Source organism: Aquarana catesbeiana, linkage group LG08 (assembly GCF_042186555.1).
Source record: "Aquarana catesbeiana isolate 2022-GZ linkage group LG08, ASM4218655v1, whole genome shotgun sequence".
NCBI classification, from domain to species: domain Eukaryota; kingdom Metazoa; phylum Chordata; class Amphibia; order Anura; family Ranidae; genus Aquarana; species Aquarana catesbeiana.
The window spans coordinates 92144077-92171900 of NC_133331.1; the positions used below are offsets into that span (position 1 = coordinate 92144077).

Consider the following 27824-nt stretch of genomic DNA (forward strand, 5'->3'; position numbering starts at 1 on the left):
TAGCACAGTCATAAGATATTTGTTATAGAAAAAGTGCATGGGCCTGTGTAGCCACACAGACCTGTACTTATAGAATGACATAGTAAAAGCCTTTGGGGAAGACCACAAGTTCACTGAGCCTGAGACATGGGCTTAGTTGGGCTCTCTTTTCTACCTTAATCACCAACACCATCCACCGTGTGCAATATGCTGCAAACCACAGAGATACCCATATAGCTGTGAAGGGTTGCCAACTCATCTTTTTTAATTACAGACTCAAAAGCTGCTTAGATTCTCAACCAGGAAAGACACTGAGAGTATCTAATTACCCACAGAAGCTATCTTATATAGGCCTACAATAAAAGGAACACTAGCAAAAATGTCCCGGTTTGTTGAGCAGGGTTAAATACTGAATTGTTATGGATATACAGAGTTCAGCGGCCTTGGGAATGCTATGTATAGAACAGTGCACATAGAGCAGCAAGTTGTGGTATGTATTCTGCTGTTACAAGTGCAGTCAGTGGAAAGTGCATCATTATCTAAGCAATGGTCATGCAAGATTCCACCTAAAGTCTTGTAGCTTGCAGGAACAGGTATCATCGAAGAGGACCCTTCATCCACAGGGACTGGTTGCTTAATGTTATCTTAGCCTCACAATTACTTTATTGTTCACAATCTCACAATCTTGGGATGCTATTAAAAAACACCCAACCATGACTATTAGATTGTAAGCTCTTCTGAGCAGGGCACTCTTAATCCTCTTGTATTTTATTGTATTATAACTGTATTGTCTACCTTTTATATTGTAAAGCGCTGCGTAAACTGTTGGCGCTATATAAATCCTGAATAATAATAATAATGATGGTGAAAAAAAAGTGCATTTATAACCCAATTTAGCAGAGAAGTACATGGAAGTGATGCTGGCCATTTTCATATATGATACCTTGGAAACCCAAATCACCAATACTCTTTTATGGTTGTTCACTGCACTTACATTACATAAAAGTTTAATTGAAACTCCAGGCAAACAGCTAAATATATATTTACTGCTTTAGCTGCCAAAGGATTTGTAAGTTTAGTCATTCTTTGGCTCCCAGGTCTACTTGATATATACGGGAGTACTCAAATATAAGAGAAGTTAGCTTTCCTTTTTGATATGTAAAGTCTTATATGATTGTTACAATTGTTATATTTGGAATGTATATACACACATGTATGCGTGCTTGTAACTATAAGAAGTTGAGTATTAATTACATACATCTATACATTACAATACATCTCCCAATAACAATAGGATTTCTTGAAGAAGCTTTTGGTGAAAGGCGTAGTGATTTCTATTGGTGATGATGCAGATTCCTACATCTGGCCCTGCACACGGAGGATTGACTCTCTTCTTCATCCATACCACTAGATTTGTTTGAAGTGGGCCATTCAGATAGGTCTCTCTGTATATATGTGCACCTCAGCCATTCTATCATGGGGGATGACAATACGAAATTGTTTGCACGCATTTTTTGACATGCTGTTATGAGATTTTAACTATGTTGTTCAATAAACTGTTTCATTTTTATACATACCGTAATTTTCTCATACTTGGGATTTTAGGTGGCAACCGTTAAAGTCCTATTTCCTGTTCTTTCATGTCTTACATGGATGTGGTGCCACAACATATGGGTTATGTCTCTAAACCTTATACAAGCTTAGTCATTCTAGTGATACTCATGCTGGTCACGCTGCTGATTCTATGATTATCTTCGCTGCTTCCCAAGTTAGTGCCCTGTTTATTGAACAGAAGAGATGATGCCGATTCACTGTCCAATGAGAAGACATAAGAAGCTAAATTACTGAACCATGAAGCTTAATCAGCTGCCACAAGGGTCATGGGAACCTGTGGGACACAGAAACGGCTGTAGCATCATGCTAAATTTTACAAATGACAGCAACCTGTAGAGTGGGTCACTTTCATTTACATTTCCTGTAAAGAGCCTCATCTATCATGGAACAGTAATGAATTTTCCATCCTGTGGTTGTGCTCAATCAAAAAATGGCAATGCAGCATATCTTTAAAGTAAAGCTTCACTCTCCCAATAAACATAGGTTTTTTTTAATCCTCGTGCTGCTAGCATTAGTAAATAGATAGGAAAATATATCATATTTACTTTTTTTAAACTTTTTTTTTACATTCTTTCAGTTTTTTTTCCTGGTTTCTTGCCTAGGCAAATGATGTCATACATCCCAGGAGTCTTCATGAGGGTCAACAATTGGGTTACTTTTTAAGTAGCCCAGGAATCTTCAGGAACGGAGGAGAGGAGAAGGGGTTTTCTTAGCTAAGCATACTCTCCTGCATGCATGCTTAAAGAGGAGTTCCACCCAGGGGGTCCATTAAAAAAAAAAAAAAATTAAAAGTCAGCAGCTACAAACACTGCAGCTGCTGACTTTTAATTGGAGACTTACCTGTCCCTGGGTCCAGCGATGCAGGGGATCGAAGCCCCGCTCGTCCCCCCCTCCGCTCTTCGGCGCCGGCATTTCAACTGTGGGCGCCGAGCTGTGGCTTCACAGCCTGGCACCCACTGCGCATGAGCGAGCGGCGCCACGCGCCGTGATTGGCCGCTCAATCACCTGGGACCTGTAATGGGTCCCAGATGATTGACAGGACGGAGGGAGCAGAGCCGAGCCCTTCCTGTGCCGAGGGGGAAGTGATGTCACCAGCCCAGGCAAAGGAAGAGGCAGACTACGAGGGACCACCTAGCAACAGGCATTTAGAGGTAAGTAAAAAAAAAAATATATCCAAATGTTTTTTTGTTTTTTTTTAGAATTTTTCAGGTATTTTTGTTTTTTTGGGTGGAACCCCACTTTAAGCTAAGTGCAGATGGATTCCAGGAAGTAAATGCTACATGAATCATTTGCTCTTACTCAAGATGGCCATGGCCAGAAATGCTAGAGGGTTGTTTTTTACAGTTATTTCTCAGCAAAATAAAGCAAGGAGACATGGATGGATTGGGGAGTTTGCTTTAAATATTAAAAATGTATTAAATTGTGTTTTTGGTTTGTGGTGCTCAGATGCAGTGAGGATCCACTTTAAAGAGAAGGCTGAAATGTATGGTCTACCCAACAACCATCTATTCACAACAAAATGAAAGGCCTAGTGCACAGTTCACCCAGAAGTGATACTTAGATTATGGGTAGAGCTTGGTGGGGCAAGTCAACCCCTGGATTCTTAAGCCTCGTACACACCAGAAGTTTTTTGTTTTTCTTCAACCCAGTAACGATTTTACCCATAAACTAGAAGCTTAAATCTCTTTTATCTATCAAAAAATGAAAGATCAATCATGGGGGACTGAAAGTTTAATTGCTTTGGAGGAGGTTCTCTAAAAAATAATAGCACCTAAATCTAAAGGTATTGCAAAAATATATTTCTGTATTTGAGCTAACCCTTTTTCTACAGGGTTTTCATGTGGTTTTACAGAAATGTTGGTAACTTCATAAGAAGTCACTGCTGACTTTTAAAAATCAAATTAATGAAAATAAGTCCGTGAACCATGCAGTGGTTATTTTAGATAAATGGCAATTTTGCTGTGTGGTTAGGAAGTATAATGAGAGGTTTAGGACTCCAAATTAATCTGAGACTAAAATAGAAGAGCAGGGGATATTACCAACCAGCATTTGTCTATCACAAAGCTGAGAGCTGCAGAGATTATACCATCTTTTCTAGGCATTTTCCTACTCGGTCCTGCTCTGTCAGTGATAAAAAAGGATAGTTGTATGTAAACCCCAACACTAAACGTTATTTTATTTGCTCCTTTTAAGCTGGTTAAATATACCATTGAAAGTATTTTGTTATTTCTGTTCAGTAAGTATGAAAAAATATCTGTCAATCTTATCTGAAATACAGAGAAGTCCTGTGAACTTCCTGTGTTATCTCAAGGAGTATATTTAGCCTTATACTGGACTACAGGACAATTAATCTATATCACATGTCAAACACAACCCTCCGGACCAAATTTGGCCCCCAGGCCATTTAATGTGGCCCTCGCACCTTGCCTGCAGCTGCCATGCCACCCCCTCTTCCTTGCCCCACCTTGTCTTAGCAGAGAGGAGGACAGAACTCCTCCACCAGATCCGTGCAGCCATGGAGAGGCTCATCTCTGACATACGTCCCTGTCTCAGCAGTCAGAAGCACAGGACAACAGAACTTTGCCTACAGATCCTGCACCTATCTGCGCAGCCACAGCACCATTTCATCCCAGCATTCAGCAGATTCCAGCAGCTGACCCCAGCCCTCCTCTGGTCCATCCTCCAGACCCTGCACTTTCTGCTTCCCAGCTTCACCCCCAGATTCTTCCTGGCAGCAGCACAAGGCAAGGGGGGAGGGGATGCACTGTGATGTAAGTGAGGGTTTGGGACTCTTGACTTTACATGGTTTATATACTATCTATCACAGACACAACCGGCCCTTTCAGGGCAACCATAATGTTGGTGCAGCCTGCGAAGACATTGAGTTTGTCGCCCCTGCTCTATATGTTGTGGAGAGTGGGGGCGATCCGGTAGTTTAGCAAAAGACAACTGGGCAGCACTGACCCCACTTCTTGCAGCTTTAGCCGTCAATATGTTGTGTGTCAGCCCACAACAGGAAATTAGGAGAGCATTTTACTGAGATCAGCAGATATTATTCTGTACTTGCAGGTTGCAAGGGATAAAACAGAAGAAATATGCATGTATTGCATACTAAATATGTTGTTTCTGATTTTACTTCTGCTTGAGGTGATTGTAGCCGTATTAGTGCACTTGCGACAGAGACAATTGAGTACTGTCCGTGATACTTTTTTTATTTGCACTAACATACAATTTTTCAGGACAAGCTTTCAGGGTATGTCCCCTTCTTCAAGGTACCAGCGGAACAAGGTCCCAGGAGTACTGCTGAAACCTTGAAGAAGGGGACACACACCGAAAGCTTGTCCTGAAAAATTGTATCTTAGTGCAAATGAAAAAAGTATCACGGACAGTACTCAATTGTCTCTGATTTTTGTTTCAACACTTTAAAGTACAGCTAAACTCTCCTAAAAATGTTTTTACTGATACTTTGTATCATTATAAGTTGTATTGCTTATAATATTTTAAATATGTTTTCTAACTTGCTTTCTGGGACTGCACATCTGTTTAGCTTCTTATGACCACAATGCCGGTACATATCTCTTCTTATTGACGTGGCCAGGTTATCTTGGATTACATGTTCCCAGATGCCTTACCTTTACCCAATCAAGGCATGCCTCACTAACAGCTAGTATGTGCTGGTGCGCTGTGTGTCAGCTTGTAGTCCACAGCAGGAACGTCCATCCTTGGGTAGCAATGCTGTGCCTGCTTAGGAAACCCCTTTGGGAATGTGGTCACCTGATGACAAAAAGCTTCTGGGGATTTGATTACTGGCAGGATCACCAGGTACATATAATGCCAGATTCACACCCATGCATTTTCTTGAGTTTTTGTACTGCTTTGTGCAGATGAATCGTCATGCATTGATTTGGTGCATTAGTGCATTGCACAGATGTAAACTAGAGCAATCAAAAACAACGGACAACCTCAGCACAAGCATTGTTGTGTGCTAAAACTCATAGGTGCAAATGGACCCTAAAACAAAAGCACATAGTGATTAATAGGTTTAGATACACTTTAAAGGAAAAGTGCACTTGTGAGTAAATAGCTTTTAACTACCCTATTTAACATTAGCATACCAAACCTACACAAAAGGAGGTCAGATACTTTTTTTGATGCATGCATAGCTAGATGGGGTGGGCTGCTGTAGATACATTTGCAGTACAGCTGCTTCTAAAGTATATGCGACTTTTCGCCCATGCCAAAACTTTCTTCAAGCTGTACACAGAATGGCCAGAATCTTACACTAAATGACTCTGTAGGGCTGTAGTGGAAAGTATGGTCAAAGGTGGAGTTCTTCATACATTTACCAAGAAGGCAAGCTTCAAAGTGACAGCTCAAATTAATTGCATTTTCCCCAATGCACGTTCATTTACCCACTACATTTGCTGAAGCCCAATTTATGTTCCTGGAGATAATAAGCTGATGCTCAACCCGCTTTCAATTATGGATGATGGTGACAAAAGGGCAAAATGATGCAGAGGATAAAAGCTACAACAGGACTAATAATAAAAAAAATTCACTTAGAACATTGTTTGTGCAACATATGCAGAGGAGTCCATACACAGATCTTAAAAAACCTTTTCCATGTTTGACGCAAAAAATGGTCACATGCAATTGGCCAAACTGGATGTTTTCAACCGATGTTTAATTTACCTTTGCTTAGATGAGCAGAGGTAATTTGAAGCTGCATCATAGACTTGCATAAACATAGGCATTGTGTGATTGGACAAGGGGTGTAAAACCCTCATGTTCTCCCTTTGTCCAGTCACAGACAGCCCTGTCTTGTTTTTAAAAATACAGGACGTTTTGGAATGGTGAAGCTGCACAGTAAGTGACCCATTGTGATCGCTGTGCTCTAATCCCAACTGTCATTTTTACCAGCAGAACTTCAGTGGTGACATCATAGTCAGAGGCTACATGAAAGTAACATCTTTCAAGAAAGAAGCAGCAGCCACCAGTGGGGCACACAATTTTTGTTTTCCCAATACTTCAGCTTTAAATGTATTTTTAAATATAACTAGTGCAAGTATGTCTTGCTATTAGACTTCTAAAATCCCTTGCATAGTTGAGAGAGGGCAGGCCAAGACTAAAAGCCAATCATGCTGAGTTCTCATCTGTGTAGTTCTGCTCCTCCATAGTCCAATCACAGACTGGGGCATATTCTTCACCAAGCTGTGCTGCTACTACAGTGGAATTTGAGAAACTAGCTGTGCTGGCCGACAGTAAATTGCAAGACTGGATGCATGTAAATATAAATTCTTTGGCAGGTAAACCAGTTCATATAAATTTAGTTCAACTGTGTGTTTAGCGACTTGCCTTAAGTGCAACCTAAAGCAGTAGTACAGCCCAAGTCTTTACTTGTACCTATAACTAAGCCTAAAATAAGGCTTACCTGTAGGTACAGTAAACATCTCCTGAACGTGCACCATTTAGGAGATATTAACTATGCTAGCAGGCGGTGGGGTCACCGCTACATGCGCACTGGGCTCTCAATAGACGGAGTGCCATCCATTGAGAGAGCCACACTGAGGCCATCATCGTGGCCTGGCCAGTCAAACTGCCAAAGCCCACAAACCTGGAAGGAAGACCGGGTGAAGATGGAAGCCCTGTCAGTTGTGACAGTGCGATGCATACTAGCACATTATGCTATTAATTTGCTGGGCAGTTTTTCTTTGCGTTTTTTTTACCACTATAAAGTGGAACTTAACCCGCCTCTCCTTTACAGCCAAGAAAGCTGCCTCCTTAGCCTCTGTTTGATCTGAGGCTGCCATGGTGCTGCACGTGATCATGTTATGACACCAGCTATTTGATGACCTAACAGTTTGGTGGAGAGCACAAGCAACTGAGGCTGTTATCATTTATGGCATGCCCTAAATGTAACGGTTTTGGGAAATGTAAACCGATGGTTTAGTTCCACTTTAACATTTTTATATTAGACACATTTTAGGACCTAATGTGTTTGCTTTTAAATGTATGAGACAAATCTTGAGTTAGGACATGTCAAAAACTACAAAGATGGTGGTTTTAAACATAACATGGAGGAGCACACAGATTGTACACTCTAAATCTATTCCCAATGATAGCATGGAGGGTGAGCTGCTTTGGAAATTTAACCTATGCAAACTTATTTGATGTGTACACATGTCCCACTGCAGTGCATCTTGGTGCCATTCACTGTGAGTTGTACTCTACAGCATGGGCCAATGCATGGCTCTCACATATCATGTGCCGTAGTGCGCTAAGATGGAAAAAAAGAGTCATGTGCATTTTAGTACATGGCCAGTCCATTCATTATGCTACCTCGCTGCACTTACCTTCCTGGACGATGAACTATCACTGCCCACACAGCCAGTGTAGCGGCTCAGGTCTTTGAAATCCCTGCTGTTCTTCCCCTTCTTTCCTTAGGGGATGGATCAGAGGGATTCTGATTGTTTAAAGCGGTCACATACCAAAGATGTCCAACCAGAATCATTCTGATCCATCCTGAATGTCTGATAGAAAGAAGAGCGTGAATTTCAAATCCTTGGAACGCTATACCTACTGCGTGGGCAGTGACAGCTCATCAACCAGGAAGGTAAGTGCTTAAAGGACCAGGGGGTGGGGAGGGAGTAGGCTGTTAATTTTTTGTGAAAAGGTTAACATACACTAAGGTTAACATACACTTTAATGCAATGCATGTTAACATGCAACATACTGTGTGTTAGCATTCACAACAGACCGGTTAACGGAGTTGTAAAGGCAGAAGGTTTTTTATCTTCATGCATTCTATGCATGAAGATAAAAAAAATCTTCTGTGTGTAGTAGCTGCCCCAGCACCCCCTAATACTTACCTGACCCCATCTCTGTCTAGCTGCTGTCAATCAAAGTCAGTTAGCCAATCAGGGGAGAGAGGGGCGGGGCAGCTCCATTTCTGAATGGACACACAGAGCTGCAGCTCGGCTCAGGTGCCCCCATAGCAAGGTGCTTGCTGTGGGGGCACTCAACAGGAGGAAGGGGCCAGGAGCAGCGAAGAGGGACCCGAGAAGAGAAGGATCCAGGCTGCTCTGTGCAAAAACACTGCACAGGGCAGGTAAGTATAACATGTTTATTATAAAAAAAAACAAAAAACGAGATTTTACAATCACTTTAAGTTTCAATGGGCCCAAAAGCATGAGAATAACAAAACATAAAGCTTATTGTATCATGTGTACCTACTAGAATATAGCAGAGTGTCCCTTTAAAATACTTTGCATTCATCACTTAAAGAAAAATGATGATCTCTGGCTATGTGCAATGGGTTACTGTATTTGGGTGCTTAAAAAAAAAAAACACAGCAAGTCATTTCCCTGGGAATCCAGAGGACTGATAGACTGTAGAGGTAAAATGGCTGCCTCGTCTACAAATACACTTGTACTGACCTCCACTAGTCTCTTGTCCGATTCCAGTTTGTACAGTTGGTCTTCGATGTCTTGTTCCCGCTCCTCTAGGCGGTCTTGTTGTTTCATAAGCATTTTCTAGAAGACAGAAAAAACATAGATTTAGTAAAAGAACGAGGCAAAAAATGTACGAAATTCTAATTATTCTTGTTGTGACTATTAATAAACTCAACCAGATCTGGTTTCATTACATAAATACTGTTAGCTGTCTGAATGTGTAATATACACCTAACAGATTAGTTGTGGCTTATGTGTCACCAACCCAACCACGTTAGTCAGACTCTATAAGCCAGCAAGAAAACGTAATACACCACCAACCGACTCTCCACTCCTTATCCCCGAATATCAAAATCTGTATATATGTGGGGTTAGGGTGTGAAATAAAGTTGTTATGATATGGTTACTAAAACTAATACTAGTCATTACAAGAAAAGGACAGCTAATCACCCGACATTAATAAAGCATTAAAACTAACTGCAAGTGGATGGAAAATATGTCACAGCAGTAGCTGGTTTTCCTATAACAGAAGCCCACCATGCAATACTGAGGCTGGTTTTACCATCAGACACAGTAGGCTAGGCACTTTTTTTAACCATCATCTGCAGAAATATTTTTTTTAATAAGCTTCTATATGTATTCTCACAAAATGCACCTGGGTTAGGACAAGCAAAACAAGAGAATATTGAGGTATAAAAGATGATAGTATCAAAGGGGAGCTGCATCAAGCAGACCACCCAGGGATGGAAATATGGCTGGAAAGATCTACAACTACTACTACTATTATTTATTTTTATTTATTTCAGGTACTTATATAGCGCCGTCAATTTACGCAGCGCTTTACATATTCATTGTACATTCACATCAGTCCCTACCCTCAAGGAGCTTACAATGTAAGGTCCCTAACTCACATTCATACATACTAGGGACAATTTAGACAGGATCTAATTAACCTACCAGCATGTCTTTAGAGTGTGGGAGGAAACCGGAGTACCCGGAGGAAACCCACGCAGGCACAGGGAGAACATGCAAACTCCAGGCAGGTAGTGTCGTGGTTGGGATTCGAACCAGCAACCCTTTTTACTGCTAGGTGAGAGTGCTACCCACTAGACCACTGTGCCGCCCACAATAGCAATATGGCTGTAGCTGAAATCCTTTAATCCAAGTGTAAAATGGGAAGCCCAATCATATTTCTTTTTAATTCATGGAAACCTTTCCAGAAGGAAATGTGGGGGCTGCCATTGCTGATACTTCACGATAATTGCCTGGCTGTCACGCTGCCCCACATCCTTTAATAGTCTGAGCCACTAAAGCTGGCCATACAGTTACCAATAGACTTCCCTTATCCTTGTGAGCAAGCCAGGATTGGTGAAACGGGGTCAAGGAAGGTTGGTTTTCAGTTAAAGACAGTCACTTTTCTGACAATCAAAAAACACAGCAAGAGGAGCTAAGTTAGAGCGTGGCTGATATTTTTTCCTCATACATGGATAAAATTTCATCTGTTTCTTGCTGAAGTGGCAAAAAATGATCCGTAGAAGGCACAGCTGGCACCACCTGGCTCATCAAACTTCGATCTGAGGGTGGATTTTGTTGACTGAACAGTGATTGCAGTCACTGAGTATTCTGACAACTGGCACCAGGGGGGATTCCTCCATCCAGGTTGTTTAGTGTGGATGGAGGAATGTTAGATTTCTTTCATTTAGCTCACAGGCTGGACAAAAGGAATCTATGTGTGTTTGGCTAGCTTTAGCCAAAGATATATAAGTAGTTAGTAGTATAAGTAGTATAGTAGGAGTATAAGAAAATACAGATTTTGAAGCAAATCCGTGTTCCTCCCATTCATGGCAAATTAACAGGTTTGCTTTAGCACCCCCTTCCCAAACATACTAAATTCTTAGCATTCCCTTAGTCCCCCTGCAGCTCCATGTAACATCAGAAGCTGAAGGAAATACTCAGTACTTCCAGGTATGGAGGAGCATGTAACACAGCTGAGTTAATGATTCTTGTCAGACCAGAATGAATGAATGAGTGACTTGTATAGCGCTACCTATGCGAACTGAATCGCCTCAGGGCGCTTTTTAACCTACCAGCGTGTCTTTGGAGTGTGGGAGGAAACCGGAGTACCCGGAGGAAACCCACGCAGGCACAGGGAGAACATGCAAACTCCAGGCAGGTAGTGTCGTGGTCGGGATTTGAACCAGCGACCCTATTGCTGCTAGGTGAGAGTGCTATCCACTACACCACTGTGCTGCCCGTAGAAGTACATAGCTCTGTGTAAAGCTGGCCATACACATCTTGACTACCTCTTGTGCAGCCCTTTGGACCACCAGGGCCTCCCATGGAGCAAACTTTGCCCGATTTGGCAGGAATCTGTCATAATTCGAGAAATGTATGGACTTGCAACTAATAGGCCCTTAGTGCTAGCAGCTGAATGCAATGGAAGAAAGACAAGTATTTGCTGCCAGGGAGGGCTACGTTAGAGAGAAGCTGTTGCTTCAAACTGCATGGACAAAGCATAAGTCCATTTTTTAGATGTTTTCCTTGAAATCTCGCAGTTTTATGCCCCGTACACACGGTCGGACTTTGTTCGGACATTCCGACAACAAAATCCTAGGATTTGTTCTGACGGATGTTGGCTCAAACTTGTCTTGCATACACACGGTCACACAAAGTTGTCGGAAAATCCGATCGTTCTGAACGCGGTGACGTAAAACACGTACGTCGGGACTATAAACGGGGCAGTGGCCAATAGCTTTCATCTTTTTATTTATTCTGAGCATGCGTGGCACTTTGTGCGTCGGATTTGTGTACACACGATCGGAATTTCCAACAATGGATTTTGTTGTCGGAAAATTTTATATCCTGCTCTCAAACTTTGTGTGTCAGAAAATCCGATGGAAAATGTGTGATGGAGCCTACACACGGTCGGAATTTCCGACAACAAGGTCCTATCACACATTTTCCATCGGAAAATCCAACCGTGTGTACGGGGCATTATTGTTCACAGAAAGAACTGATGTTCACCTGGGTTATGTTACGTGGTCACTTCTAATGTAGACACTGCTTACTAGGGTGTTAACAAATGTCACTATTTCAAACATGTACAGCGTGTACATTACTAAACAGGAGGGGACCCAACCTTCATCAGCTTGTGAGCCACATTCATACAATAGTGTTGAGCCATGCAAACAGGTAAAGCACACAAAGAATAATGCAATTATTTACACTCTGTATGTTCATTTTTTGCCAGTTCCCCTTTCCAGAAAACGGCTTAGGCTGGAAAGCAGATCTGCTGATATGGAAATGTCTAGCCCATTCCAAATTGGCATTCACTATAAGGGCTAGTTTACACTTGCTTCAAAACATGGCTTCGGACACACTTTTTTAAAGCTCTCTGAACGCGTCAAAGCTCCTGTCACTGAGTAAAATGGTTAGCTTACAGTCCTGTTTACACCTTGCTTTTGCTTAGTGCTTCGATGAGGCTTCGGTGGGGCTTCAATGAGGCTTTGGTGAAACTTTGATGGGGCTTCGATGAGCCTTTGGTGGGGCTTTGATGAGGCTTCAGTGGGGCTTCAAGCAAGCTTTGCCACAGACTTCTATGGAGGCTCTGAAGACGCTTTAAAGCACCACTAAAGCTACACGGGGTATCATTTTTGAAGTGAAGCAAAGCAAAAGCAAGGTGTAAACAGGACTGTAAGTTAACCCTTTTATTTAGTGACAGGAGCTTTGACTGGCGTTCAGAGAGCTTTAACAAAGCCTGTCCGAAGCCTTGTTTTGAAGTGTAAACTAGCCGTTAATGTGTGTTGAAGCTGAAGCAAGTGTAAATGAGCCCTAATGGAGAGGAAATGGTGTCTACACAGTTGATTGAGTGTTTGATCTGCCAAGAGAACATCTTCCTTTTCAAAAAGGTATATGTCCCAGTCAAGGGTGTACCTTATAGCCACAGATCACGTAACTGCTCTGGGGCCCAGTAGTTAAGGGGGCCACTAAAGTTTATTAGACTTATTTAAAAGCAATTGCTATGCTGTAGTTAGTGTTTATAGTAGATGTAAACCTTAACTAGATAACATTCAGTGTGATAAAGCTCTGTGTATCAAAAAACAATAGTCATAGTTGTTTCTTCAAGCCTCTAGATTCTTTGCAGCTACTTCCTGTCTACATGCAGTGATTGGTCTAGTCAGGCATCCTTATGGTGACAACCAAGTGAACAAGCCTGTGTAATCTGTGTTGGTATGGCTGTTTATAGTATCCATTGGTAGTACATGCGACAGGGTGTGTCACCCTAGAACAGGAGGTGCCTCCATGGTGGGATTACCCAGTATTATTTTGACAAAAGCTTCAGTTTTATAAATACAGTATTGAAAATGACTTTTGAAATAACATTAGCATATTATAGGGTTTGAATATTAAAAGTGGAAGTCAATGCTAAAACTAAAAAAAGGACACAGGAGACAGAGAGCAGGGCTGCAGCTGACAGAGGCACGTACGTTGATAACGGTGTCAGGGCTCAGCAGCCCTGATATATCGTGGGCATAGCCAGGCAGGATCAGACAGGTATTACAGGTGATACAGGGAGCCAAATGCAACAGCACAAGCACTGTGCTGTATAACATGCTTTATGAGAACAGGATCTGTATTTTTTTGGGTTAACAAACGCTTTAAGTGCATTCTGACCCTAGTTATGGGGTCTGAGGTGCCCCCTTACCACGACTAAACCATCAACAAGGAGATGGCCGATTCATAAGTCCAGCTTGGGCTGAGAGTGCTTTCCCAAGACAAGCAATGGCAAGAGGAATGCAGATGGAGGATGGACGTATCAGGCATTCCTCCTGCCGCTGTTTGTGGAAAGTGTTCACAGCCGAGACAAGCTGCACTTTTCAATCAGAAGTCTCTTTCACAGTTGTTGTCGGATCAACTGTGGCAGAAGGGAAATGGGGCAGGTTGGACCTCATAGTTAGAGTTTGAAAGCACAGAGAAACATGTGACAAAGTACATGTACATTGTTCCATAGGGGACAGAACTGTAACAACATATTATAATGATAGATCTTCTTAAGAACAGGTGTCACTAGGGGTAATGCATAGAAGAATGTTGGAGAGCTTGGGGCCAATAATGTTTGTACTATGAGGAATGATCATGTATAATAATGTCATCCATAGGGAAGCACACACTTCCGGTCACACTCATTTAATAGACACTGTAGAATGCTTATGTGACTGGAGCAGCGTTTACTGACTGTGACATGTGCAAGCAAATATAGTCTGAAACTACTGAGCCCAAAGCACATGTAAAAGCACTCAATACAATTACTAAGCCTAATTCCAGTTAAGCACTGCCACAAAGAACTTTTTCCAAGTGAATCACGACATAAGTGGGCGTAGTCTAGGTGCACACAAAGACATTCCCCGCAGAATGAATAGCTGACATTCTGGTCTTTAATAGGTTTAAAATATTCAGCCTAGCTCCTCAGAGTAGAATTTCTTGTAATTAAATCATTTATTGAGAGAGTCTGCAAATCACGTATTCAATCACACAGATATTGGGTAAAAAAAATGCCCTAAAAAAACTGTGGCTGTTTTAGCATGGGCACACCCCCCAGAAAAATGTATATATTCCAAAAAAATTGGGTGAAGGAGTTTGATTTTGCACAAATTGTTTTAAATTAATTTAGTACCAAACTTAGGATGTGTTTGTCATAAAAGAACAAGAACCAAGTATGAATTGGAATATAACTACATTTTTTTTAGAGAACAATATATTGTAATATCAACACGTTTCGTAGCACAACCTCACCACTTCTTCAGGAAAGGTGCTCAAATAACCTGTGGTCAGCTGTAGAATGTTACTGACTAGGAGCACAATATGCACACACATGTCACCCCATAACAGGAAGTGCCTGAACGAGGACTTTCATGGCAGGATCACCAGGTATTACTTGGTACAGGTAATGAAAGTTGCAGATGTGCAAGACCTGCACTTCCGAAATTGCATTTTAAAGCCAAATCATCCATCATTCATCTGATGCAGCATCATCAAGAAGCTGTCTGCAAGAACCGGGAAGACACAGTTGTCCTGATAATAAAGTAAACAAAGATGGCAGCACAGGATAAAGCAGAAGAGTTGCGTGGTGAAAAAGGGTCAACGCAGGACTCATTGGACTTGTGAGTATGTTTTTCCAGGATAAAAGACCAATAAAGGTAAGCAGCATATTGTGGGTTAATTTCTTGGGATTTTGAGTAACAAGAATGTTCTAATGATGAGGATAATTATTGGAGCGCACAGCGGAGCTTGCTATATGACAAAAGGCCCGGGTAGCATTCCAAATAACATTGGAGACACCATTCTTAAAATATTAGCAATTACATAATTTCCTTCTAACTATACCATAATGAAGTTATAATAGATGGATGTGGTCATGTTACATCTATAATGTAATCTTTTTTAAAAGCCGGTGTTTCGTCAGATTTGGCGACCTGTCAGGTTTTGTAATGGAAGTGACGATCTGTCGTCGCCATCTTGCTACACCCTGCACTCGTCCATAGTAAGGATACACTGAGAAGCAGGAAAGCGGACATCTTGTTACACCCACCGGAGTTTTGCATTTTACACTTATTTTTAATAGTAAAGTGAGTTTATATAGTGAAATACAGTACTTAGAACTCCATCTCACTGGTTAGATGTTGAATTTTAAAAGCAGCGGCAAGCCCGCTCATCTCATAGCTTTGCTAATCTGACAGAAGTTTGCTGCTTTTAAAATTCAACTTCTAAACAGTCAGATGGAGTTCTAAGTACTGTATTTCACTATATAAACTCACTTTACTGTTTAAAATAAGTGTAAAATGCGAAACTCCGGTAGGTGTAACAAGATGTTCGCTTTTCCCCTTCTCAGTGTATCCTTACTATGGAGGAGTGCAGGGTGTAGCAAGATGGCGGCAATGGAACGTCACTTCCATTACACATTCTGATGTCGCCTAATCTGACGAAACACCGGCAACAATGCAATAGCAACATCGTATGATCAATATTTTAATAACCAGGCCTGGACTTGCAAAAATGCAACACAGGCTGGACAGATGGAGATAGCATTTCAGATGGCAGAAAGCCCTTAAAGTGGTTGTAAACGTCCAATTTTTTTTTTTAATAACAAACAGGTCTATACCTACCTTACAATGGTTTTGCACAGAGCAGCCCCGATCCTCTGCTTCTGGGGTCCCCCCACTGGCGTTTCAGACCCCTCATCTTCATTGGGTGCCCCCCGGAAAGCCGATTTTCATTGGGGCACCCGTGCAGGCTCACTCCCGAGTCCTGCTGCTGTGTCCATTGACACAGACAGCAGGACTCAGCCCTGTCCCCTGGATCATAGCTTTTGATTGACAGCAGTGGGAATTAATGGCTCCTGCTGCTATTAATCTGTCCAATGAGGAGAGCGGCAGTGGTTGGAGCCGCTGCGCTCGTGCACATCACCGGATTGGATTGGGCTCAGCTAAGAAAAAGGCGTGGTCTGGGGGGTACTGCAGCACAGGTTAAGGCTTTAGAACCACTTTAAGTCTCCTTATTTTTTAACACAACTTTCTTCTATAATTCTTGAAGGAGAAAATATTAAAACATTAACATTTCACCACATATAGAATAAACTTAGGGCACTGTAAGGACACAATGATCTCAGCTCAGGTGTGGCTTAGGGGAACGCAGTACTGAAATCCCGTTCTGAATATTACTATTACCATTTTAGGTCACAATTACATCACTTTGCTCTGTAGGACTGGAAGTGGAGCTTCAGCATTTTACTGGTACATTGATGAATTATAGTATATTTAAACCCAATCACTAAAATCGTATATAAGCTTTAACCTATTAACATCATTTCAACATGTTTAAATCTTCAGCTTTCTTTATAGGAATACCAAGTGATCCTGCCATACAGATCCTAGTTCAGGCACTTCCAGTTATAGGTGACAAAGTTCTGTCTCTCAGCTGTGCTTCTGTTTGTCACCCTGTCACGTGGATAGGCTCTCCTCTGAAATAAAAATCCTACCTATCAGCATTCCCCCCCCCCCATCCTGAATCCATGGAAGGATCCTCAAACATCACAACCTCAGACCCTCCCCCCCGCAGTGCGATCAAATCCCATTCACTAACATGTAAAATGTTTTCTATTGTACTACTACCAAGGAACAGGCCTTTCACTAGGCCACACGAGACTGCATTGTCCTGCATGCTGTCAATTCAGACACCCATCACAATCTTTCGCTTTGGCGCAGGGCATGGATTTATTATAAACTCGTGACATTGCTCGACATCTTTATTTTCATTAGCTTCCATTTTATTTGGCTTAGAGCGTGGCTGGTATAAAAATAAAACGCAGGCCTCAGTCATGGTTCAGGATCAGCTCTGGCTCCAGCCAAGGCCTGTCACGGCTCTGTGCCCACAGCAGATTCTAAGAAGATCTGCATGGCGATAATCTCCATCGGTGCTCCTGGCATCACCGGATGTCACCGGCTTGGAGGCACAGCGACTGCTGACTGAAATAAACTGGGGAAGGGAAGATTTTAAAAAAAAAATACTAATTTTCAGCAGATTATTAGCAACAGTAAATTATTCCAGCTCCGAGAAAAGCTTTGCTGATGGAAAGAGCAGCTGAGATTCTGGCACTGAGGCAAATGTCTTCATAAAACTTAAATTTAGACCGGTTTTAATTTTTAACCCCTCAAGGCATACACCTGTGATGTGAAAAAAACCAATAGAAGCAAATTCGTTTTTTTTACAGCTTAAAATGGCTTTGCCTAGCCTAAAAGGATTAAAGGAAAACTTTACTTTAGATAGAAAATGTAAGATCGCTAAATCAGAGATTTTTTAAAAAATGGAATGTTAATAAAAGTGACCATTCCTTCTACATTTGTAGCTGCAATTAATTTCCTAAACTTAACTTTTTTTTTTTTTCAAATATTGCTGTATGGCAACCCAGAAGCATTCTGTACACACCAGAAATCATAAAGTCTACTTGCGTGATTGATTTACTGCTTCCCTCCAGAAAGTCTGTACAGAGCCTGAAGTCAAATTGCAGTTATTTTTTCTTTTTTAAGATCTAAGGCAGCTGCATAGGTAAAGGAATACTGGGTCTGTTTTTTTGGGTTTTTTTTATTAGTAATACTGAGACTACTCGGACGGTGATAATGAATGCAAGGCTTACATCATCTTTTAAGACTATTGGCAGCTAGCAAAAAAGTTTTGTAAGATCCTTGTATAGCATATCATTTATCTAGGGAGGACTACATTAATCCACATAACCCAATTAGGAATTCTGGTTTATTGTTCTCGCTTAACTAGATAAAAAGTGAAATGTGATTGGATGCAAGTGATGTCCCCAGTTTAAACATCTCTGGCAATTATTGGACAAATAGCTTGCTATGCTGGGGTTCTCTAGTGAGCAAAGTACTCATTATTACAACTTGCTGGAAAAGATCTGTGCTATTCACCATAACGGTAACCTTTGAATGTTTTCACAAAATTCCCCTATGCGACTTTCTTTAGTCATAGTACTGTACTGTCAGTACTGTCAATGGGGAAGTGTCCCCTGGCTTATTAAAGTTGCTTACCCACTACAAGATTTTTTTATTCCGGGTGTTTGCTAGACCATCTGCAGCAAAGCAGACCACTAAATGGCAGATGAAAAGTACGCACGCTATTTGTACAAAACCAAGCAAAAATGTGATGTATCCATATGTAAAAAAGACCGACCAATATAAGTGAACATAGAATATATCAAAACACAGTTTAACACTAAAAACAACATAGCCAAACGTAATACCAGAATATAGTACGTCCAGCATGCTTAAGGAATACTCTTTTTTTTTAGTTTTTTTTTTTTGTTAGATGTTCAAGGGTTAAAAAAAATACCAATAGCCTTATCTATATTGTTTATGTACATTCCTTATTGAGCCTGGTATTTGGAAACTTCTGCACAATATTTCTACATAAATGATCATGTAGATACTGAAATGACCAATGCTGGAGATCCTTTTGAAGAGCAAATGCCAAAATTGTCACCTGGCTCAACCCTATAACAATCTGTGTATGGACACCCACTGCTTGGAACTATACTTAGTATAATTCATTATGGGCTGCGTGTAGGAGGGGAAATACCAATTACACTTCTCATTGACATATGAGACATGCCCCCGTCATATCACAACTAGAACAAGTCATGTGTGTCTCTGGCTACAGAAGGAAAGACAATCCTTTGCAGTTTAAGTGTACCTGTCATTCGTACCCTACAAAGCTTACCATTCAGTCAGGCCAGTTTGTTTAGACAAATAAAAGGAAATAAAATGTAGCTTTTCTTGATAGAAAGTGCTTGTATGTGCCCCAACATCTTTACCTGGGGCACAAGTTCCCCACCCCTGGCCTCTGTCCATTGAGGGTACCAAGCAGGGAACTGTTGGCTGGAGCTTAGTGCTACAAGTGAACCATAGGTGGGATGTCAAGTATCTCTTAGCCAGCACTTTAAGTTTTAGAGTGAAAGACATGTTTACTTTATATACAATTTTTCACCATTTTTAAACTCAATCATTTATGGTTTTTGGGAGAAAAGGGCCAGTGTGGATGTCAAAACACCACTTCCTCAAACTTAATCTATCCAGATGTACATGCCACCGGCAGCTCCCCTGGCAGAGAAAGAGTGAGGAAATTTAAGCTTGAGCACTGTTAAGCATGTAAACAACCATGTGCATGAAGCCTAAGGTGACCAGATTTCCAAAAAATAAATTAGGGACATCCTACTGACCACAACCGCTTTTATACTCCAAAAATAACACCCCTGTTTGTAGCCACAACCACAAAAAAACTCCACCCCATTTTTAATGCCGTAAAACGATTGGTCACAATCACAGACTTTTGGAACAGGAGGCAGACATTCAAGTTTTAATGACAATGTGCCCTGGGCACCATGAGTACAACCTACTCTGCTCTGGATCAAGACTGCATAATGCACAGAGTGCAGGGGTCAGGAGTGCGTAGCACAGAGTGCCTAGTTCAGGAGTGTGTAATGCACAGAGTGCAGGGGTCAGGAGTGCGTAGCACAGAGTGCAGGGGTCAGGAGTGTGTAATACACAGAGTGCAGGGGTCAGGAGTGTGTAATACACAGAGTGCAGGGGTCAGGAGTGCATAGCACAGAGTGCCTAGTTCAGGAGTGTGTAATGCACAGAGTGAATAGGTCAGGATGCAGGGTGTTAGGTGTATGTAATGCAGAGATCAGAAAAAAGCAACGCACAAAGTGCTGGGGTTAGGAGCGAGTAGCTTAGTAACTGAAAGCTATCTCCACTTTTTCCATGGGAACTAAAAAAAATGGAAAAGCTGTAAATTGATTGGCTGCTACAGACAAATCCAGGAGCTTGTCTCTGCAGCAAAAATGTCTCTTCTGGTTTTGTGAATAGGGTTACACTATAAAATTGTAAGTCACCAGATCTGCGTTGTAATAGGATCCAATTATTTACCAGACTCTCTTGGGTATACGAGATTAAACCTCAACACACCATCAGATGAGGATGCTTCTTATTGCGCTTGCAAACTGTTACTTTTTAAGTCCAAAAGCTGTAAAGGGAAAGATAACCTATTGTCTAATAATTGGCACACATGCAGCATCATATTCTGGTGGCTGCAGCACCATTGTAATGCGGGTCAGACCATCAGACTGAACCAGTGGGCACTGTCCCTGGCAAATAATGACAGATGGCAATTTTCCTTAGTAGACTAGAACCCAGCAAACAGGAGTGCAAGACCATCTCAGAAAAATTGTTGGCAGAGCAATTTTTTTCTAGATTCAGTCATCTCTGACAAGCCACCAATCAGATTCAAACTTTTTATATTTCAACTGCCAGAACATAACATTATGATTGATGACAGTGGGCTATACTGACTGTGCTTATTTAACACAAGATAGATAAGGAGAATTTACAGAATTATTAAAAAAATAACCAAACTCAGCCAACATATTGTAAATAAGGCCCTAGAATTCTCTTGTAAGTATTTTCACAGCTGTCTAGGTTTATAAGAAGTACAGTGCTGGATAATGCAGTGCAACTCTCCTGTACCTACAGGATGGTAGCCACAGAATCTTAAACTTAAACCCAGTCACTAAAATATCATATAAACTTTGATAAATAAATGTCATATCAAATGTTGCTTTAAATTATTATTTTTTGGGTTGATGGCTTTCATTAAAACAATACCTAGTGAGACTGTACGTGAATCTCCCCCTTTTCCTAATCTCTAGGCCTGAGTGCTGTCACATAGGGGGGCAAAGAGAGGGATGTGTCAGCCTTGTGTAAGTTCTGACCCAGACCCAACCAGGAACACAAGGAAGACACCTATCAGCAATGTAGGAGGCAGGATATCAAGAGTTACTTTGTCCTGAATAAGCAAAACACAGGTTTGCTTTGAAGCCCAATTGAAGCCACATGTTCTTTGCTTGTTGAGCAGTCAGGCTGCATAAGAGAACCTGACAACTGCTTGACCTCAAGCTAAAGTACACACGGCCGAATTCCAGGCGACATCGCCCCGTTCAGTAAACACCGGCCAACGTTTGGCCCATGTGTATGGCAGCCGGTCCGACAGAAGCAGGCCGTTTGGCCACCTTCTGTTGGACAAGTATGCTGGAAAATCAGCAGCTGACCGGCTTCCGATCTGCACGCTCAGCGCTGATCGGACTGTTCTGGCGGGGGGTGGGCGTCCCCCTGTCAGAACACAATAACTCAGCAAGGGAGATCGCTGTACCAACATTGCACAGTTACCACAGCAATTGGAGCGGTCAGGTTTTTTTTTCGTTCAACCTGCTGGGTTGAACAGAAAACAAACCTCATAGTGTGTACCAGGCTTAAAGGGGCTGTAAACATGTTTTTTACCTTAATGCATCGTATGCATTAAGGTGCAAAAACACCTGTCAGTGACCACTCCCCCAGCCCCCCGTTTTATTTACCTGAACCCTTGAACTTGACCCGGCGGGGACGCGCTCTCTCTCTGCCCGGGATTCTCGGCTCTTTATTGGATAGATTGATAGCAGCGCAGCCATTGGTTCCCGCTGCTGTCAATCAAATCCAATGACGCAGGTGCCGGGGGCAAGGCCAAATCCTGCATTCAGCCTCTATGGACGCCGAATGCTGGACTTGGGAGCGCGCCCGTAAGGTAACCCCCCTCGGGGAAGCGCTTCTCCTGCGGGTTATCAGATGTGGGGAGGAGCCGCGAGAGCCGCCAGGCGGACCCCAGAAGAGCAGGTTTGGGGCCACTCTGTACAAAACAAGCTGCACAGTGGAGGTAATTATGATATGTTTGTTATTTTTTTTTTTTAATTTACCTTTACAATCACTTTAATGCTATTTCCAGCTCCTCAGTGCATTTAACAACGAAAACAAAAATAAAGCACCATTATGGTTAACAAGCTCTGTTTTTTGCACTGTTAATCGCACTAAAAGACGGCATATGTTATAGCAAGAGATCAGAGAACTGAAAGACCTCACAGGCTTCTCAGCTCTGACTCGTCACTATATGATTCATTCTCAAAAAAAATGTCAAGAAAAAATATGGGGCAAATATAAATCCTAAACAAGCCTACAAAACTGTGTGAAAAAAAAAATAATAATCAGCAGCTCCAGAGATATAGGCAGCTAAAGTTATATGCAAATCTCTGCTTTGCCTGGGAAAAAAAAGAAATCACACATGGCCCTGCCCATTTCGGTCATCCTAGCAGCTTTTTAATGTAATGGATGGCCTCATTAACCAATAGGGTGGCTCGGGAGGTAGGCAAATTTGGGTCCAAGCTCAGCTTTTACAGAAAAAAAAAAAAAAATTGAGATTTGAATAGAACTTTAGTTGCTTACATCTGAATCTACCGATTTTGATGCAGTTTGAGACTAAATACTATGCATATGCAATTTTTCCATTATAAACTCAGTTTGCATTGCTCATAATTGTAACGGCCTTTCAGTCATTTGAGATCCAATACCGTAAGCAGTTTTTTTTCAGCCTGAAACAGATGACAGTAGTTTACACTCAGCTGCACAGGAAATGTCGCGTTTTCTGAATGACACCTTGCACATTGCAATAACCGACCTTCTAAACGACTTAAATAAAAAAAAAAATAAATAAATAAATTAAAAAAAATTCTTTAGAAAGGATTCTGACCCAGCTCTGTACTTTATACACAATAATGAACCAACACATTGCCCGGCTTGCCTCTGCATGAAAAACCCGATTATGATTTCACAAATACTGAGCGATGTTTGAAAAAATGCACTTACTTCCTGCCACATAAGCCTGGCAAATATTTGACAACAAATACCTGTTTCTTAAGAAGCTCACATTTTCATACATTAGAGCTGCTTTCCTCCACCTACACAGAGATACAGGGTCCCCTGCCACAGGCCCAGGCACTGTCTGCTCTCCAATTATTCAAATACTTTTTAACGGTTCACTATTTCAATAAATAATTCACGGGAATAGCTTTGCATTAATATTCAATGGCATATTTAAAACACTATAGAATATTTGATAGAATCAATCATATACGCAGAAAAGGCAATATTCCCAGAATAAAAAGTAATGCTTTATTACATTTTTTATGACTAATGAAAAATGAAAATATGTATTTGAGAGACAAGCAACAAAATGTTAGCGTGTAAAGATAACAGCAGTATGATAAAAGTCTCTGGCGCATTTTAAGAGCCTGAAAAGCTGCTGAACTAAATTTCAATGTGTGGGTCTACTTTATTTTAGGTGGGTCATCTCAGTGTATGGTCACAACATTATTTCATGTCCCAAGACCCCTTTCACATCGAGGCAGTTTTCAGGCATTTTGGCGCTAGAAATAGTGCCCGTAAAGCGTCTGAAAACCGCCTCCTATTCATTTCAGTGTTACGTTTCACACTGGGGCAGTGCGCTTACAGGACGTTAGGAAAAACCCTGCAAGCAGCATCTCAGTGGCGGTTTCCTAAAATGCCCTGCCAATTGAAATAAATGGCCAGCGCTTCCAAAGAGCTTTTTAGGCGCTTTGGAAGCGCCGCAACACGGGCGCTTTTAACCCCTTCTTAGGCCGCTAGCAGGGGTTGAAAGCGCCCGCTAGTGGCCGAAAAGCACCACTTAAACAGCGGTAAAGCGCCGCTACAATGAGCGACGCTTTACAGCTAACACTCGGGCGGCCCTGGTGTGAAAGGGGTTTAAGTGCTCATTTACATGGGAGATCAGCCCTGTACAGCGGGAAGAGCCCTTTGTTTACTTTTCTGTCCTAAGCTGAGCTGCGTGCTGGCAGCCTATATTAGCGAATGGGCATGCATTGGCTGTATGGATTCACCCGCACAGCTGAATTTGACAGATACACAAGGATTGGATGATCTGACTTTGGCGCAAAACCATCCCAGATAGCAAAAAATTGAGCTGCAAGTTTGAAAAATAACTTGCTAAGCCTATTGCTAGACTTGTCAGGCTTCACACGTTTGTTGCATAATTGCAGCAAGTCTGCATTGCATGACTCCAGATCAACTTTCTTTGCAAACATTCTGCAAGTTCTGGTTCAGCTATGGTGTGCTATAGTCATCCCACCACAGGGGTCACTGTGGCTGAATTTGGAAAAGTGTCAACTAGAACTTGTTCTTCAAGCGCTCTGCAAGTGTACAACTTGCAAGTGAAAATGTGCAAAAGAGTTAACGGACTTACAATTCAACACTGCCACAAAAATTTGTGGCAAGTTATTCTTGCTATCTTGGATATTCATTGGGCTGCGCTGGGCAGCCTTGCCCAATGCATAGACAAGGCTTGCCTTAAAGTATAACTAAAGGCAAAACTTTTTTTTTTAGTTTTGGATAGAGTGGAGAGGGATTCAAGCCCTTGTCAGTTTTTATTTTTGTCTGTGCCCCCTGCTATTTGTCCTGTTTACCATTATCATTGAAAGTAAAGGAAAATCCCAAATTTGGGGTTGTCCCCAGAAAAGTAATAGAGGGGAAATCTTTCAATGGGGACACTAGTTCTGGTGACCTGGGGGTCCCCAAGAGATTCCCTTAATTTGCAGGGATTTCCGCTCACTTCCTGTTTGGCTATGGGACAGGAAGTGAAGGAAAATCTCTAAAATGGGACACAGATGGCGAAAACCAATCTGACAGGGGTTATAACACTCCCTTGCTTTATCCAAAATGAAAAAAAGTTTTGCCTATGGTTCCATTTTAAGTCTTATGATTTCAGTTTACATCCATGCATTGTAATGATGTGCGTTGAAAAAAGTTAGACATGCACTACTTTTTTTTTCAGCACAGCGTGTTGTGACATAATACACCACATCGCGACCTGCTGCGATGAACAAAAATAAATGAAATGTCACTTTGTGAAATGTCAATAAAGTTAAAAAAAAGTTAACAGTGTGCTGTGTCATTTATGGCACATAGGCCCCACTCCAGTCCCTTCACAGATATGGCTCAGCCGCTGATGTGATCCAGCTTTAAATTTGCTTTTAATAAAATAATCACTATTGATGCTGCCATGAAAGTTCTTGTTCAGGCACTTCCTAGGCAACAACGCTCAGTTCATGGCTGCCAAAGGTGCTGTGGTACTGTCGCTCTGTACAATGGAGACAACAATTGGCTGTTTCAACATAAGCTACACAGACATTGTCCACGGTATTATCATAAAACCTGCCCTGAGATGTGCCATGCAACCATTGCTGGAATGCATGCATGTAGACAACATGTGGGTCAAGGAGGCTAAAGGAAACAAGCACCACTGAGATGTAACAAAGGATAAAGAAAAAAGGTAAAACCAAGTATCTTAGTTTTTCAAATGCTAATTGTTTAGAACACATTTTAACAAAAGTAAACTACACTCTTTTAGCGTTTACAGCTATTTTAAGGTTTTGGCTATAAATACATTTTAAGCAGCAAATTCAACTGATGGAGAAGGTCATTTTTTTATACATTTGTGGGCCTATAGCCTCATTGACATGATAATCTTGGTGTTATCTGGGTCTTGGACTGAGTGTTTAGTGGCTCCAGCTTTTTTCACCCATATGGATGGGCTCCTCTATCAGTGGCTCCAATTTTGCAGCCCATAAATAGACATCTTTATTTAGTAAAAACTATTGTCATACCCTCATTTCTAAACTAGTGTAGAAAGCCAGTATCCCTACTGAAGGTCCTTATGCACCACTCGTATCAATGTAACTTTCTAAATTTAGGAAGTTGTCACAAAGGATTGTTGGCAAATTTGTCATGACCAGTTCTGCATGCAGCATATTATTAAATGAAACACTAAATATGTTTGAAAAATTTTAAGGACAGTTATTTAGATGTTAGGTAGGATTCACCCATTTAACAATCCCTAAAATGTTTTTTGTGTAGATGGAAGGGCACAATTCACCTGTCATTATGCCCTAGTTATTTTTAAAGCAGAACTAACCCCCCCCCCCCCCCCCTATCGTTTTCAGCCAAGGAAGCTGCCATCTTGGCCTCTGTTTAATCTTCAACTGCCATGATGCTGCACATGTGATCAGTTATGATACCAGCCATTTGATGGTTTGACAGTTTGGTTGAGAACACAAACAATGTAACAGTGTGCCGGGAATGTACGTTTTTTTGAGATGCGTTTAGTTCTGCTTTAAGGCTAAACTCCAGGCAAACATTAAATATACTGCTGAAAAACATATATCGAAGTTTACCTACTTAGAGGATTTTTAATTCTGGTCAGACAATCTTGGTATCCAGGCACCCCTGCCAGACCATAAAGTCCTGCATTTCTAGAACAGATAAACTAATAAAAAGCAAAATGTCTTTTGCAAAGGCTATAGGGGTATAGGGAGGAAAAGAAGACCCCAAAAATGGTGTATACAGGATAAAGAGAAAGATTTAAAACTTGGAGTGTGGAAAGAGAGGAAAACAGTGGCCAACACCTTTTAAATGACATGAACTGATAGTCAGAAGGCCAGAAGACCTTACAGAGGAGTAACTGTATGAAATTAACACTAATAACACTCACAAAACAAATTTATTGTTGAATTTTGTTGGACAGGAGTTTTCCCGTAAGCCTCACTACGCTATTTTGGATAGTAAAATGAACATAAGGCTGATATTCTGCCACAATAGCATTCTTACCAAGAAGAGCAAGAGAACAGTTCAGGAAACGGGCCAAACATTTCTCCACCCTGTTGTTATGAGATTCTCTATTCCCCTCACACTGAATAAGATGCCAAAGAAAAAAGTAAGCTATAAATCATCTCCAGAAAGTAATGAACAGCCGGCTTTGCCAGCACAACAATGGTTAAGACAAGTGCCTATTCTGAAGAGGTCAGCTAAGAGGCTTCAGGCACCGCCAAGCAAAGCAATATCGAGTCATGTGACCTTTCCACTCTGCTGATCTCTCTTATGACTTCCCTACATTTGCCTCACAAGGGTCATAAAGCCATTATATATAGAGAAAAGAATAGAAAAACCTTACAGCACAGATTCATTCTGTGGATGTGGTTCTAACAATATAAGGGCCATAGAAGTGTTCAATAATTTAGATCTAGTGACATACCTAATCCTTATATTTCTTCAGCCTTGAGAAGTCAGATATGAATTTGGGTGCAAAACTGATATTTCAGTTTTTGGCTAATGATTCCCAGTTCAAACTGTGTTTATTGATGGGCTGCACCCGTTTTGGATTCCGCACTGCTAAATTGCTGCCCCTACTAAATAATATAAAGAAGCGAAAGTCTACTAAGCATTAAAATAGCCATTAAACATGCACAAATGGTATTCCTAGGACTCT

The 27824-nt window shown here is 41.4% G+C and overlaps 1 protein-coding gene across 1 annotated transcript in view; it reads right to left on the reverse strand.

Moving 5' to 3' along the window:
• The window catches only part of TRIM8 (tripartite motif containing 8), a 118070-nt gene that overhangs the window by 14527 nt on the left and 75719 nt on the right, over nt 1-27824 (reverse strand). The window contains exon 2 of the mRNA XM_073596145.1: nt 9030-9125. Within this exon, the coding sequence (XP_073452246.1) occupies nt 9030-9125 (96 nt within the window). The remainder of the gene's footprint in view (nt 1-9029; nt 9126-27824) is intronic.